This window comes from Dufourea novaeangliae, unplaced genomic scaffold, assembly GCF_001272555.1.
Source record: "Dufourea novaeangliae isolate 0120121106 unplaced genomic scaffold, ASM127255v1 scaffold246, whole genome shotgun sequence".
Lineage (NCBI taxonomy): Eukaryota > Metazoa > Arthropoda > Insecta > Hymenoptera > Halictidae > Dufourea > Dufourea novaeangliae.
This window is the reverse complement of record NW_015374139.1, coordinates 588,202-604,673: the sequence shown is the minus strand read 5'-3', so window position 1 is coordinate 604,673 and position 16,472 is coordinate 588,202. Positions and strand designations below refer to the sequence as shown.

General features: G+C 34.3%; 2 protein-coding genes across 2 annotated transcripts; both read right to left on the bottom strand.

The window, feature by feature from the left end:
• Positions 1-1,309: 1,309 nt before the first annotated feature.
• LOC107191293 (peroxisomal membrane protein 2) lies at positions 1,310-2,372 on the bottom strand. Its single transcript, XM_015580290.1, has 6 exons — positions 2,302-2,372; positions 2,096-2,224; positions 1,916-2,011; positions 1,684-1,831; positions 1,490-1,609; positions 1,310-1,408 (listed from the first exon to the last, which is right to left on the bottom strand). The coding sequence occupies exons 2-6, from the start codon at positions 2,191-2,193 to the stop codon at positions 1,310-1,312; spliced, it is 561 nt and encodes a 186-aa protein (XP_015435776.1). The 5' UTR covers positions 2,194-2,224; positions 2,302-2,372.
• An 880-nt stretch (positions 2,373-3,252) lies between these two features.
• Positions 3,253-15,323, bottom strand: LOC107191292 (zinc finger protein 235-like). Its single transcript, XM_015580289.1, has 7 exons — positions 14,964-15,323; positions 8,327-8,443; positions 6,006-7,541; positions 5,629-5,913; positions 5,310-5,540; positions 5,030-5,211; positions 3,253-4,950 (listed from the first exon to the last, which is right to left on the bottom strand). The coding sequence occupies exons 1-7, from the start codon at positions 15,096-15,098 to the stop codon at positions 4,482-4,484; spliced, it is 2,955 nt and encodes a 984-aa protein (XP_015435775.1). The 5' UTR covers positions 15,099-15,323; the 3' UTR covers positions 3,253-4,481.
• Between the last annotated feature and the right edge of the window lie 1,149 nt (positions 15,324-16,472).

The window sequence follows — 16,472 nt, the reverse complement described above, 5'->3', positions numbered from 1 at the left end:
GATGTTCTTTACAAACTTGCATTCACCTGAGTACTTAAGCAATAAGGAGGCAATGATGATTGTAATCATCATTAACTGTGTTTGTTGCAGCTTCTACAGATCTTGCATTACTGTTCAATATATATTATTTAAATATTCATTTAAAACTACTCTAGTAGTTCTATGTAAGCGTGATTATTTAATCATGTAATTGTTTGTTATACAAACAACAGCTAGTCAAATTTTAGACACATTCCATTAATAGTAAAAAAAGAAAACTCAAGCATTCTTTGATCTACCAATTTCTCGAGGGATTAGTAATTGATATTTTAGTGCAATGTTCTACAACCTGTTCCTTTTGTACATAGATATTACTGTGCATAATGAAGCCTAGCACTTCACTCATTTGCTTTCCATTCTATATATTAAACATCTAAGAGATTGTATATTTATTTATACATTTATTTATCTATTTATTTATTTATTTAATGATATTATAATTCGCTAGTCATTTGTCAAATTTGATAGTAAGAACAAAGTATAAAAGTGATATTAAACTTTTAAACTTTCTTTCACTTGCAATACTCACTTTAATCTAAATACTAGTCAAAAAGTTTCTTTCTTGGCTGTAGTGCCAGGCAGCGTACCAAAAGACATAATTAGACTAGTCCTGATTATTCAAAGTTAAGTCTTGAAAATGTATGTATAGGGTTAAAAGTCATATTTCGAAAGTCTACGTTGTTTATAATTAGAAAGAAAAACTACGTAGAACCTAGCTCTTGCATAATGACTGAGTCAGTTTTATTGAAGTAAAATTGTCAAGTGCTATGGTGTTATATTATCGATGCTACATTGATGCATATCCACGAACGTAAACATTGAAACATAAATACACACTTATCGCGAAATGTTTATTTCATAGAATTAGTGTAGAAGAAAATATTAAATACTCATTCCGTCACTTGAAAGTTTTTTTAATTTTTACATACCATAGCTCTTGACTTACTATTTATTATTTATAATTTACAGTCATCAAATGTTACCATTGTTGAAATGGAAGAAATTCTGATTATATCTGTAATATACTCTGTATTGTTGTTGTGTGATTAAATCGAAAAGCTTAAAAAAATCGAGTCTTTCCACCCAAAACATTTCCATATTTTATTATATTATAAATGTATTTAATTTATATTTTCAATAGCAATAGAAATATTTCTTTATATAATTTAAAGTTATAAAACAATCAATAATAAAGTTAAAAAAATATATTTTTTTTATTTAAATGGAACCATTCAACTATATACCTAAAGTCAATATGCCAACCAAAATATTATTTCTGTGCTTGTTTGGACTTTGCTTCTTTGGACCATTGCAATGCAAGGTACACAATCCAAAAGAAGCTAATCATATTTACTACCAAATCACGTATCTGCAATGACATTTGAATATCAGTTTAAAATACATAAAAAATTGTGATTAAAAAAAATGTTTTATAGAAATGAAAACCTACCATTGGTGAAACATAATTTAAATTAAGATACTGCAGAAGAGTTAAATATTTCATGTTTGCAAGAAGTACTGGCAAATATAATTTCTTTACCCTGATGCACGCATCATTATGTGTGTTACCCTGAAAGAAATTAAATTTATGAGATAATACCATGACTAAATAGAAAATAAATAGTAAGAAGAAGAAAACTATACCTCAAATACAGCTAACATGTACAATGTTAATACTTGAAAACATGGTGTATACAAACATCTCTCTATTAATAAAACCATGAGAGGATTCTTCACAAATGGATGTACTAATGAGTGAAAATAATGGGGGACAGGACCTCCAATAATTAATCTACCAAAAAAATCAAGATATTTAATACTTCCAAATATGAACTATTTACATACAAAATTTAAATAACATTTTAATTAACTTTACCCAAACATAGCAAAGGCAAGTAGGCTTTCTCTATTGATGGTCTTTGCTCCTGATATTTTTTGTGCTAAGAGATTTCCAAGAGAGTTAATAATACAGCTATAAAAAAGGTATTCGTAATAAATTTAATTTCTGAATTAAACAAAATCGATTGCCTCGTCCACATCCCAAACATTAATGTACCTGCTAATTGCTTTTGTTTTTACTGGACTGGTGAAAAGCTGCTCCAAATAAGAACTGGTAAGCTGGAACATTACGTTCGTCATCTTAGAAAGTACCATCGTTGCGATTCCACTTATTTTTGTTTATAACCTGACAAATTGAAGAAAAAAAATTAAATTTGAAAATGATTAATTGTAACATACGGAAGGAATAATCTGATAACTAACAAGCGAAGTGTATAGAACGATACTGCTCCTCCAACACGGTGAATACAAATTTAATTGTCTACGCAAGTCACTAATTTTAAAAAAAAGACGAAAAAACTAATCCACCTTGAATAATTTATTATGATGAACAATATTCAACACATCTCAGGCATTTATTTTTTTATTCTGCGTTTAATGAGTTTCAAAATTTTTGTGTAGCCTCACTATGTATACACGATCAACTACATACGTTCGATAGATCAAACATGACGGAGTAATGAAAAATGCTGTAATTAAAAAACATTGTGTATATATATATCTTTTATCTGCGTTTGTTATACGTGGATAAGTGATTACAGATAATGTTATTACAAGATCGTACGGAAGATTTGCAAAATACAAGAGTATGTATATTTCTTGTGACTACTCAAAAAAAGAAACAGTAAAAGTAAAATAATAAAATAATTAAAGATGTGTGAAATGAATAATAGTTAAGTTATGGTTACATTGTATAAAGAAATAATATTTAAGCCTGTTTTTACTAAATTTACATAAACGCTATTGTAAATTGTATATTTCCTAAGGATTGTTTCAACAAAAAACAGTAAATGGTACATACCCGTTGTTTATTTTTGAGGAAATAATATTTTTTAGCCTCTGTCCGTCCTGTAAAGACTTTTAATGCCACATCTATAGGGATAATTTATTAAATCAATTTTCGGGATTTTACACATATTTGGGTAGTCAGTGATTCAACAACGAACGACATTTATACAAAAAGAATCTTTTTTATTTCTTCTTGACATTTTGTTTGACTTCAATGGCAAGTATCCTTTCGTGTTATCACTCTAACTGTAGAAAATCGAATACTGTATAATGTCTGTAAATTTGTCAGTAAAGTACTTAATTAATGTTTTCCAAACTGGAGATCGTTCCTGTACGAAGATTCGAATTACCCTTCGAATTTGCAAATTTACATTAATCACTCGGGGGCCGGGTTACTTTAGATAGGAACTTCTCGTTACGAATTTCTATAGAAATATCAGTCTTAATTCCTTCACTTACAATTGAAATAAGCGTAAACGCGCCATTTCCAACTATTGACGAAAATCGCTGTGCTAACTAAAGAATAAAATGGCGCTTTCTTTGGTAGTGTATTCGAAGTTTCCATCAAGGGCAAGCCTCTCAATGATTCTTCGAATGAAAATCGAGATGCACGAGTAACACAGTTGCGGTAGTAAATATAAAATAAATTCTTAAGCACTTCAATCTTCGTGCAATTCGATTTTCTTAGAATGACCTACCTAATATTAGAGGAAAAGAAATTGGTCGATCGCGTACCGGATCGAGAAACGATCAAGGCATCTTCTAACCCTTTGTGGACAGACCGCTTCGAAGTTAAACGGTCTATGGAATTGAATTCACTATTGTCGATAATAATCGACATGGTCTGAGATATATTTATGAAAAATTCATTGCTGGACGACTGCTTCGATTACTAAATTATTCGGACCGCCGACGATTCTTTTTCTCCTTTTCCATATAACATAAACATAGGATCGCTGTAACGCTAGAACGTTTTTACACACATGTTGTACATACATCCCTTTCTCACTCGTACCAGAATTATAAAAATATGTGTCACATTTTCTTTGCCATAACAAATTGAAGTAGAAAAATTAATAATTTAGTTTTTCTATACATAGTCTGTTCATTATATCTAATTTTGTTATTATTGATCGTGGTATGGGCGATGAAGATAGTCTTACAGATTACAAATAATTTTGAAGTCTTTGATTCAAACCAACAGAAAAGGTGTTATCAAATAAGTAATCGTGCGTTATCATGCAGGCATGCCACACTAAGACACAGATTTCTTCAGAATCAAATTGTGTAAATATTCGTTAAAGATGAATAAGTATACTGGCAAATATTTTAGACCAATATATTTGGTCCTTTCTTTCCAAAAACAAAATCACCGAAATTACCTGTATTTGTCCCCGCTTCAAAGTAATTCCAAACGTAAGTATTCTTTAATAATGTATTATTGTTGAATAATTACAATAGATCTCTTCAAATTTCAGTGTTCCATACACCCTTTGTATTATCGATTTGTACTCTTGGACATCGTCATTATAAAAATGCGAAATTCATAACATGCGTTCAGTGGTATACTATATGCACACTTTCAGTGAAAGCTACTAGAAACTTTCTGGTCCCAAAACATTCTCCAAAACCGTTAGATTATCGTTCTCCGGGATTAATGCATCGTTCACTTTTGCGATTTGAATTACATTAATCTCGGCAGATCCCATTACCTTTCCTCCCTTCTTATATACATCGTCGTGGGTCCATGTTTTGTCCGGAGTTTCGAAGCAAGCAATATTTAATCCTAATTTACAGAAGTTCATTCCAGTCTTTTCTTTATCATCTACAACGTTTGCCGACGATTTTTCGGTTTGGTCCTCGATAGATGACCCGGAATTCGACGTGTCTCTACTCTCCATATCTTCATTTAACTCCGTTATTTTGCTGACTGATGTACTTCTTTCCTTTTTGATTAAGAGCTTCTTCAACTGTGGATTCGCGAGAAACTGTTTACACCGTTTAGTGTGTATTTTCATGTTGTCGTGTCGATTGAAGTCCCTGTTACAACCAGGACAATGGAATCTACGAAAAGTAAAATAAATAAGCAACTATAATACACATCTACATTAACGCCTTCCGTGTAGGATGTGCCTGAACTTACCTAATTTTACTATGTACCGCCATGTGAGCAGCTAAATGAGACTGTTGTCCAAATGTCTTCGCACAAACGCTACATTTGTATTTCCTAATTCCCTCGTGCTTCAAAAGATGCTCTTTTAAGATCTGACTACTCTTATACACGTTTGGACACAGTGAACACTTATACTTCGCGGCAGCATGAACCTATAAAAGCGATGTTCATTTTACGTGAAATATGTTACTAAACAAAATGATAAATATTGCTGTTCCTACGAGCGAAAGTTTAACAAAATAGGGCTTACACTTTGATGATTGTACAAAGCTTTCTTTGACTTTACATGTTTGCCACAAACATTACATACATAATCTTGCATATGCATATTTCTGTGATGTGTTTCCAATGCTTCCGCACTCGATAAATAAGCAGAGCACAGTTTACACATGACCACTTTGTCCTTATTATGGATGATCATGTGTGCGCGCAATCTACCTCTCGAGAAGAATTCTTTGCCACAAATTTTGCAGTTGATATCCTACAGAATTTGATAGTAACAAGATTATAATTTAAAGTGTGTAAATATGAATCTTGGTTGTTCAGTGCGATTCCATTTATATTATTACCTTTGCTGGTTTATGAGTATCGTTGTGATAACTTAGCATCTGTCGACTTGCGCTTGCGAAATCACAAAGCTTACATTTAAACGGACGTTCACCCGTGTGAGTATTCATATGTTCGTCCAATAAAACGGCAGTGACATATTTCTTTTCACAGAGATTACACTCGAATGGTTTTATCTTCAGGTGACTCTTCCTAATGTGGCATCGAACATTGCTAACAGTGACTGTAGCAAAGTCACACGCCTTGCACTGGTATGGTTTCATCTCCAAATGGCTCCAGATATGCACCTGCGACAAGCATTATTATTATGAAACTTCTTTGAATTTTGCACATTAAATCCCTTCATATATTTCATTCCCAGTAATTTGCGCCAATTTACCTGGCACTTGTCCATTCTAAAGTAAAGATTACCACAGATGTTACAACGTATGTTCTTCTTGTCGACTATCGTTAAATTCTTCTGTACTTTTTCTGAATTAACAATTGACATGTCAACTGTATAGTAAGTTTCAATGGTGTTTTTCTGCTCGTCGCTTATCAATTCAGAAATTTTGCCGAACGATCGATCACTGCTTTTACTCCCATCAAAGCTGGTGTTTCGACTAACTCGTCGAGTAAATGAGGAATCGGAGACATTACACTTCGAATCATTCTTTATATTATTATGCGCCGCATCTGGTTTAACAACTACTTCTGAAGATTCTCCCTGGATTTTAGCTGGAATGATAGTTCCGTTGGTCTGTGAAGATTTTATAACAGTCACGCGATTCTGATGTACGGGCGTTGTTGATTTCGAATGTTCTGATTCAGTGCTGCTGGAGACACCAGAATTTCCCGTATCATCCTCTAGTTGAGGACCCAAACGTGATAGCTGTTGTTTAATTTCTCGATTCTCATTACACATTGGACTCTTTTGTCCGTGTATGAGCATGTCACTAGGAATCCAAACAAACGGATTCGACTTCACAGACTGTGGAGATGTTTCAGTTTCGACTTTCTCTTGCTTCACAGTTACTGATATTGTTTTACATCTTATCGAATTCTGCACCTTGTTTCTTGAAAAATCTTTTTCTATCTCCGAGCCTTTATCATTTGTTCTGAATTTCTTTAAACTGTCCCTTACTATGGTACTATCGGATGGAGTCTCATTGGTTTTGTCTTGAAGTTTACTTGATAATATATTCACTACTTTATTATTCGCCGCCCGTTCAACTTGGGGTTTGGATAAAATCACAGTATTGTTACTTATATTCGGCTCATTATTCGTGGAAATTGCCTGCAGACATCGCCTCTTGCCCCGATTCCCATCGCTTCTTATTTCGTCCAGCTCTCCCTGCAAGTCTCTTTTTATATTCAACGATAAGGCAGCTTCTTTTAACTTTTGTAAGTTACTTTTTCTGCCTCTTTTGCGCCGCATTGGTTGCTCCGAATGCGTACCATCATTCCTATCAGATTTTTTAGTTGAAATTAGATAACTATTCAAAGATCCTGACCTAGTGTTACGAATTGCTGTTTTCTTTGGGATATCATTCTTCGATTCTGGACTTTTGCATTTTACATTGTTATCGTTACTTTGCTTCTCCTGTGCTTTTTGGTCGGGGACAACTGCATCATCCACAACTGACTGTGTTTTAGAGACTAAATGATTTTCCACGGTCGTTTGTGCATTAGGACGAACATTATTTGTACAGTCATCCTTGTCTTCGCGGTGAAGATTATTACTCTCATCTTTATTCTCACTTCTATAGTGTGATGTACTGTTTACGGTCAGACCATTTTTCTTATATTTCAAACCATCGGGTGATAAACCTTTTGTTTTTACTTTCGTGTTGTACGTCGACGATAAAGTGTTCTCCTTATCGGATTCGGAATCGTCATTTTCTTCGCGGTAGGTTTCCTGCGACGCATCTTGTTCCTGTCGAAGATGAAAAGGAGCTCTGAGTACGACTAATTATTATGACTCGTATTGATTAGTTTTACTATAATTCGATAGAAGTATCATTATAGAGGAGGCTTCAAAACAGGCGGGACCCATTTCAGTTGTAGACAGAAACTACAAATGTGTGGCTCTATGTGATTCTGATCTCAAGTTAATGAAGAAACATATTACTAGAGTATAAAAGTCTGGAGAGAAAAAGATCAAATGGAGTACAGGTTTACACAAACTTTTCTTGTGGCATTTGTGTTTCGATAAGACCTACATGTTATGAAACACCCTCCTGTATAGTGCACCATGTACGTCGTGTTGCCTGATTAAGGAGTTGCACCAACTAGGAAGTATCAAACAATCGAGAAATCTATTTTTTTTTTCAGTAAAACGACTGTTTAGCATAATTTAAAAAAATCTATATTGTTTATCCGTCGGCGTACGATATTTTAAAGTAAAAATCTGCTTCCAATAAAAACAAAAACATTTTTGTACTTTCCCAGTGACTATATTCGTATAATAAAAGGACCAAAAGGACAGAGAATACCACGGCAATAAATTCTTAAATAATCCATAAACATTTTAAAAATACCAGATGATGTACATTATGAACGTTTATTGTTTTTTTTAATAGTATTTCGCGTGCAACCAATGATCCCTACGTGGCACGTAAAAATCCCGCCACGGAACGTGTTAGCATTTGCCATATACTAGTGTAAGTGAATGCAGTCGCGGCCGAGATTTTAGTCAGACAACGTATCGTTATAGCTTACAGCCTTCTGAAGTTCCTTCTGAGTGTTCTGACAACGTTCGTGAAAGTCGCAGAGAAACTCCAACGAGCCCATGCATCGTAGACAAACAATCTGCGGCAGTCCATCGTTCTCTTTTATCTGAAACAATAAAGAAAAAGACTTCGGTGTTCGGGGAGTGAAGAATTCTGCGACGACGTGTTGGTAATCATTATCGATCGACGCAGTTGTTTCAGCGAAAAGACGTAACGATCGAAAGTGAGAATGAAATAATGAAGCGATCCCAAAAATATTGTACCTTTATTTTCGAAGAGCTGTGGAATCGTTCAACAAATTCTTCTTTATTGTCCAGAAATTGTTACACGCTGTTTTATTTACTGGGCATTACTTTAATGACATATTAACATCTATGCTTATAAGAGAATGTAACGGCTAGTGAGAAGTACATTATCTCCTAGATGGAAAAATAGTTTGAATTAACAAACGCCTCGTACAAAATAGGAGTTATTGCTTAGATTACTATCTGAGGAAAGTGTATAATATTAGATATAATATCGTTCGTCTGATATTAATTAACAGTACTCGCGTGAACGATCATTTTGTATTTAAATCGGCAATCGTTCCTTCGTTCCAAGGGAAAGTAATAACCGGGATTGTAGAAAAAAACAATTCTTTACGCTCGGATCTCAAATCGTGAACCACAGTCGGAACACTTCAGTTTTGTAGAAAAAGATAGATATTGTGTATATATACTACTCCCGCTCAAAAGTTTGCAGCACCCTTCAGCCTTTAATAAAACTCCATAAATAACATTTATGTTATTATCGTGCGGAAAAATTGTATTCATCGAAAGAGTAAACGGTGCTCCATACTTTGAATGGATAGTATAGATGACGTCTCAAAATATATGTTGCATTAACAATATACCATTTTGAAGATTCATTTTCGTGTCACATAGATTTTGTCAATATCAACATGTGATACATACAACAATTACTTTGAGACTTGAACTTGTCAGTCCTTTAAGGTCAGCACAAAACCAGTTTTCAAGCACAAAGAATTCTAATTAACGTCCTTTTTAAGGAAAATCAATGTCTCACATGAGAAGGACTTGAAGAATTATCAACGCTTTTTTCGCACATTAACGCTTAGGAAACGCTGGAACAAAATATATCGAGTCCTTCACAAGGCACTTACGTACAGTTTTTTCTTCACAGATCACATATAATATGTCCCATAACATAATTCATGCTGGACGCTATTTTCGCATCGAAATCTGTTACTTTCAATGGAGGATCCAATAAAAATAGCTAAAAGCATTCTGCTGTCTATCGAAGGCAATATCTCCTATAAAATTTAATTTAACATGTTTTATGCTGAGTAAACCATCGATGGCCATTGTTTCAATCTGGCTATTGACAATTTTCACTATCACATCGTCAAAATATTCGGTTTGTTACATGGCGCCCTTTATACGTCATACTTTTGCTTGAATAAAAATATTTTCATTTTTATAAACATCAAATGGTGTACATTATAAAGAATTATAGTATGTTCTGTTGTGGATCATTGATGACCCAGATGGCGTGAATACGAAGTCATAGAAAAAAACTGGAGCATGGAACATGTTAAAGCAAGACTTTAAATTTCCGATAATTGTCTTCACTGGACCCTTACGTATCTATACATAATTATCTTATATATAAAATATAATCGAAAATAGAGTAATATATACGTTGCACATGTATCATTCAAAAATTCTCCAGTTCCTCTAAAAACAGCCATGTAAAAATACATAGAAAATATTTTCTATACCCCTTTTAGTCAGGGTACTTGACTTTGGAAGCCCTATCCATGATGTACTCACGTTTTCTTTTCTGATGATTCAAATTGTCTTAGGAAGCTAGGTGTGCGGTAAACATACAAAAATTTTCAACTGTAATAATGCACGCAATCATATTCTTTGGCTTCCTCATCATTTGAAATTTTACTTAACACTTCTGAAAAGTTTTTCAAAACCATCTTTTCGATTAATCCGACATGATGAATATAATGTAACATGGCTTCTAATCTTAGTTCATCGATTTATGTTCAATAGCCCATTTATATTACAGTATTGATAAAATCTAATCGGTAATATTTTATGTGCAAAAATCTTATGACATAATATGCATCGTAAATGGAAAGAATACTTAAAAAAAAAGATGTCAGTGATTTCATAAATGCTCACCTACTACATTATATACAAAAAAAAAGGTCTAATGCACCAAAAAAGAATAGTATAAATGACAAGAGTGGTAGTGACCTGACTGATCGGTGTTGCCATAACTAGTATGGTAGTATATGTAACTCTTTTAATCAAAAGTAAAATTCTCGTTAAATGTGAAATCTTGAAATGAACCCTCAAATAATTGTAGGCCTAACGAGAATCCAAAATATCACTGCGTCCTCACAATCAAAGAGGAATTTTACTTTTAATTTGTATGGTATCTTAAAATCAGTTCCTTTTACAAGTACATTGTCTCGTAGTAAGGGACAAAAGTATTCGTATAGTCAGTCGGTGTAGAAATATTGTTTCAATTAGTAACCGTATTTACATATACACTGTCTTTAAAGGATGCTGTAATATTCGGTTTATTAAACATTACTTAACACGGCAATACATGTAAGGAATATTCAACAGCAAACTCATTAGAGAGTTAGACCTACAATGAAGCTAAACTCTTACCGATCAATTACTTATGTCCCTCACTGTACATAAAGAATGCCTTGTAGGATATTATTAAAAATTCTAACTGTTAACAAGCGTCTTGTTTGGAAGTCCTTAACCCACCCGTGAATTAAGTTACTTTTACAAAAAATATCAAAGCTACGTCGGAGCCGTTATTTCTCGTTAGACACAATGGAAGTCACGTCCGTGCCAGAAGCGTTCTTTTGTTTAACAATACCAGTCTTTTTATCATCGAAATGTCTTTTTCTATGTACTTTCATATTGTCACGTCTGTTGAATTTTCGTCCACATTCCGGACAGGCGTGCTTCTTTTCACCGTGCACATGCCGGTGTGCAGCCAAGTGACTAGCTTGGGCGAATCTTGCACCGCATTTTTGGCAGATGTGTTTCCTTAATCCCTCGTGTTTCAGCAGATGCTCGTTTAGGAATGCTTTAGACGCGTATCTATTGTTGCAAATGTTGCATACGAAGGGCTTGGGATTCGAGTGTTGTAACACGTGAGCCTTGTACTTGGACGCGACCTTGAAGGTTTTGTTACATACCTCGCAGGTATACGTAGTCGCGTGACGTGTTTTAATATGTTCGTTCAACACCGAAAGACTCGAATAGAGATTGTAACAGAACCGACACCTGAAGTTCCTACGATTTTTTAAGTGGACGCTGGCGATATGACTCAACAGTCTCGTACGATACGGGAACACTTTACCACAATACTCGCAAGCTAAGTTCTGCGGAGGTAAATGCGACTTCATGTGAATCTGCAACGATACTTTATGGTGGTAACTCTGACCACAGTCTGTACACGAATATGGCCTCACGCCTTTATGGACGTTGTCGTGTTCCATCAAGTAGAATTTGGATTTGAATCTCTTTGGACATTTCGGACATTGTATCGGTCTCGGATTAGTATGCGAGCATCGAATGTGCTTCATCACATCAGATTTACATACAAATTTGGCGTTACATAAAATACAAGTATATTGTTTAATTCCGAGATGCGTCTTCACATGGACCATACACTTGTCTTTACGCTCGTAGAATTTGCAGCAAAGTTTACACGAATAACCGTTCTGATTATCGTTCACGATGTGTTCAACATTATCATCCACACGAATCTCTTCTCCGTCAATCTTGAACAATTCTTCTGGATTCTGTGATGCCTGCCACTTTTGCTCAAACTCCGCAGAATCTTTTGACTTTGTCGAGCTACCGTTCTTAAGGCTGCTACTGATTATAGTATTTATTATACTATTTACTTCTACGCAACTCTGGTTTTGTAGAAGACTAACAATAGCTTTATCTACCAAGCATGAACCTTGGTCTGGGAATACCCTGGCTTGAACAGTGGCAACGTCGTCGCTTTCTTTTTTGCATAATTCTACTGTGAAACTAATATCTTCTGAATCATTGCTTTGGTTTCTGGTTTCCTTCACCGACACTTCTATGTTTGGCGAGTTAGATACAATAGTAAGAAGCTTATTCAAAGCTGATGTTGGAATTTGTATGGTGTGTGAATCTTGTTGCTTCCCGGTCTGTTTTTCGCTAGTTTCTCTGGAATTATTGCGTGGACTTACATTTATCTCGGTGGCAGTATTGTCGTGACTCCTAAGTCTGTTAGCGATCGGCGTGTCGATAGTTGTTTCATTTGCGGAAGATGATTCTGTGGTCTGTCTACTTCTAAGCCATCTTGTGGGAGTTGTTTCAGAGCTTTGAACAGTCGGTCCATTATCTGTATTATCCTCCGCTGTGCTTTCAACGTTGTTCTGATGTTTTGCCGTCTCGTCGACACTTTTCACTTGTTGCTGACTTCGTAAGTTTCTTTGAGGTTTTGCTGTTGCTTTTGGAATCTGTTGTTCTACTTCTTTAACACCTTCCTCGATCGGAGAATTAAGATTTTTGTCGATGTCATTGTTGTTATTGTTTGTTGATGTGCTCGGTGTTGTTTCTTCAGTCTTTACATCAGCCTAGGGATAAATTGAAATTGCAGATAGAAGTGGGTACCAGAAATTTACTAATTTTAATTCAGACGAAAAAAAGAAGTTTGATCTGGTATTTTTGGTATACACATTTTACTATGAATACGTGTTCAGTAGAATGCGATTTCAATTTACTAAGAATAGTAACTTCCTTTGTTGTTAATTGTATAAAAAGTTTCTACGAACCAAAAAATACCGGATGACTTTTTCTTTTCTATTTAGTTTAAATTCAGGTTATAATAGTACAAAAAAAAAAAATGAGCTGCATGCTCTGGTGGCATCATAAATGAGCGGTAGAGCTGTGCATTAAATGGAATACGGACTTACAATCTCTGTTAAGGGTGGTACATTGTATCGATCGCGTAACACTTGTTGGGTGCGAAGACACTCCTCTTGGAAGTCACAAACGAATTCGAGCTTGCCCAGACACTGAACACAAATCGCCTTGGGCAGAGGATCCCTCTCATCTATCTGCGATTCAAACAAAATACCTAGATACTAAATGTATATCATTTTAATTTCTTAATGGAAAATCCGATTCTGTAACAATTTTCAACTGATTTTCGAAAGTACTTCGTTTCTTATTTATAAGTCACATGTGAAAATGAATGATAGACTGTCTCATTCAAACCCTACCGCTCTGTAGATATACCACTGGTGAACTTTTGAATATAATCTGGTACCCATTCTAGCATTACATAATGACAAACTTAAGATTTATCTCTAAAATGAAATATCACTTACAAAAGGATATAACAGTACATTGTTTGAAAATCTACAACAGAATTCATTACAACAATAAAATGTGTTCAATGTAAGATATTAAATTATAAAATGAATATCTTATTTCTACTAAAACAGAGTTTATTTTAGTACAATACATGCAATTTCTGATTTATAATTACACAGACTATTGAGTATCTTATAAATTTCAGTGCACATACAATTACATACTGATGACAAATTCTCTTACAATACTTATTTCTATTCGGAGGCATTGTTAGTCTTCTGATAATACGAACCAGATGTAAAACTGGTATAATTGAACTATAGATGTTCATATTTCTTTTCATTAAGAAAATAAAGACTTCAATGGAAAAATGAAAGAATTTACATAGGTATGTAAAATCTAGTAACATAAAATAAAAACACTTCTTCAATGATTGTTTAAAGTGAATATGTAACATACAGGCCTGTTTTATTATTAGACTATAAATTTTATATACGTATAACATATACAAATCGTTTAAAACTGAATACAAGAAAAAGTTGAAAAGAAAAATTACTTTATTGTGAACCTGATAGTGTCCTCAACAAAGTGAACAAATTCCTATTTAATATCAACTTCTGTAATCGATTGCAATCTATATTCATGTAGAATCTACATAAATACAACAAAACAGGAACCATGAGGTTTCAAGCACCTATCCAATTAACCAAGGATTAATATATGTTTTATTACATTGATAATTGAAATAATGAAATAAATTGTCTTTACCTCTGTTTCTATATAAAATAATATATAAAAACTTAACATTGTTTAAAAACCTGCAGCCTGTTTACCATTAGTTTATACTTTTCCACTGGAAAGTCGATTGAAAGACTTTCTCATCAAAGACGAATTAAAAATGAAATTGTTATTACATTATGTTACTTCAGTTGTCTTATTGATTAATGATTGTAATTTGCTACTCGGATTGAAAAATTCATTATTAACTAAGTGGATATTAACCGTCGATTGTAAATAGCTAATTAAATAAACCCCAGTCGAAAAAGTGTTAAAAATATAAAGAAAGAAAACTTTAAAATTCATAAGCGATATTAAAAAGTAACAAAGGAAGGGAAACATCTTTTCTGCGTGTACTCTTCTCCCCCGGCCATTTTTCTAACCCCCTCCTTTATAATGCAACTTGGGCCTGAAGACCCCATGGCACACCTCTCGCGTTCCACTCACCAGAATGTTGATTTTCCTATGGATCTTCAGACCCAGAAACCTCTTGGTGCCTTCCTCGCCGAACACATCGATGTATATGCTCTCGTACTGGCCGCAAAGTCGACAAATCTGCGCCTCTCTCTCCCCCAGTTCCATTTTTGTTTACGTTGAAGGCTGCCTGAATACGCTTTCGACTACTTGGATCCGCACCAATGAATTTTTGGCAACCGGTGCTGGGCCTGTACTCCTTGGCCGATCCACGAGCACCAGCTACCCGTTCCGGCGATACCACGTTCCTCGAGCTCCGCTTCTTCCAGGTGAAAGAAACATAAAGGATAAACAAAAGACAAAACTTCTAACGTTAGCGTTACTACTTGCTCGCTGGCCTGGCACGGGGATGTAGCCGCGTTCGAACCAGCCAGCACACATTCGCTACCCCTTCCATTCTTTCGACGCTGTTACGAATTCCAACCAATCGCCGATGTCCACTTAATTTCTGATTGGTCATGCTCGCCGCGCTTTTACTTGAAGCATTATATACACGTATCGCAATAGATTGACGATGTCAGAGAGAATTTAGACTTCTTTTTAAATAAATTATTTTTGTTTGGTTTGATATTAAAAATTATGCATACTTGTATACCGACGGTCATAATAGTTGTACACCCTATTTAACTAAGCCGAGAGTTGTAAATTGAAATGACAGCTATATTTGTGATGTTATAATACTCAATTGTATTTACGTCAGTACGTTATGAAGTACATTACATTGTTTATTGCAGTTCCTTAAATAAATTTTGTTCATTGACATTCGACGTCTGTGACGTATTTAATTAATAATTAATATTTTCATACATGATGGTAAATGTGGTCCCAAACACATGTGGCGATATCTACAATAAAACGAATAAGCTACTTGTCAGTTAGTACCACGATCCCGCCAACAGGTGATACTACCATACCAGTTTTGCGACGCAAATTCAATTGTACAATTTTTTTGATTGATATTGATATGATCTATAAGAAGGCAAATAATGCATATAAACAAATGTTTTTCATGATTACATATAAATAAATGTAGTATTTAAATTCCACATTTATCGATGAAATAGATACACTTAAATAAGATGCTGCCACTTTGTGCGTTTCAGTCGATATTTTGCGCGATTTTTCAACTGCAAACTCTGTGAACCAATGTATTGTTGAGACGGAAATTGGTGAAATTAATTACTCAACTTTAATATAATTATAATTTAAGAATATGTATATAACTTTTAATAAAATGAAATTGAATACAATTTTATGTGTTAATATAATATATGTCTATTCGGTTTGGCTTCCGGAATACAATTGATAACATTTTCTTTTTAGTTACTAAGGTAATACAACATTTCTTTGTTCCTCGAGTGGATCATGTTCATGCCATGGAAAGTTATTAATTACATATATGACACCACACAACCGTAATAACAGAATGCAACATTCATAATATTCCAAATTACGCGATTCCCAAGCTTATGCCATTTGCCG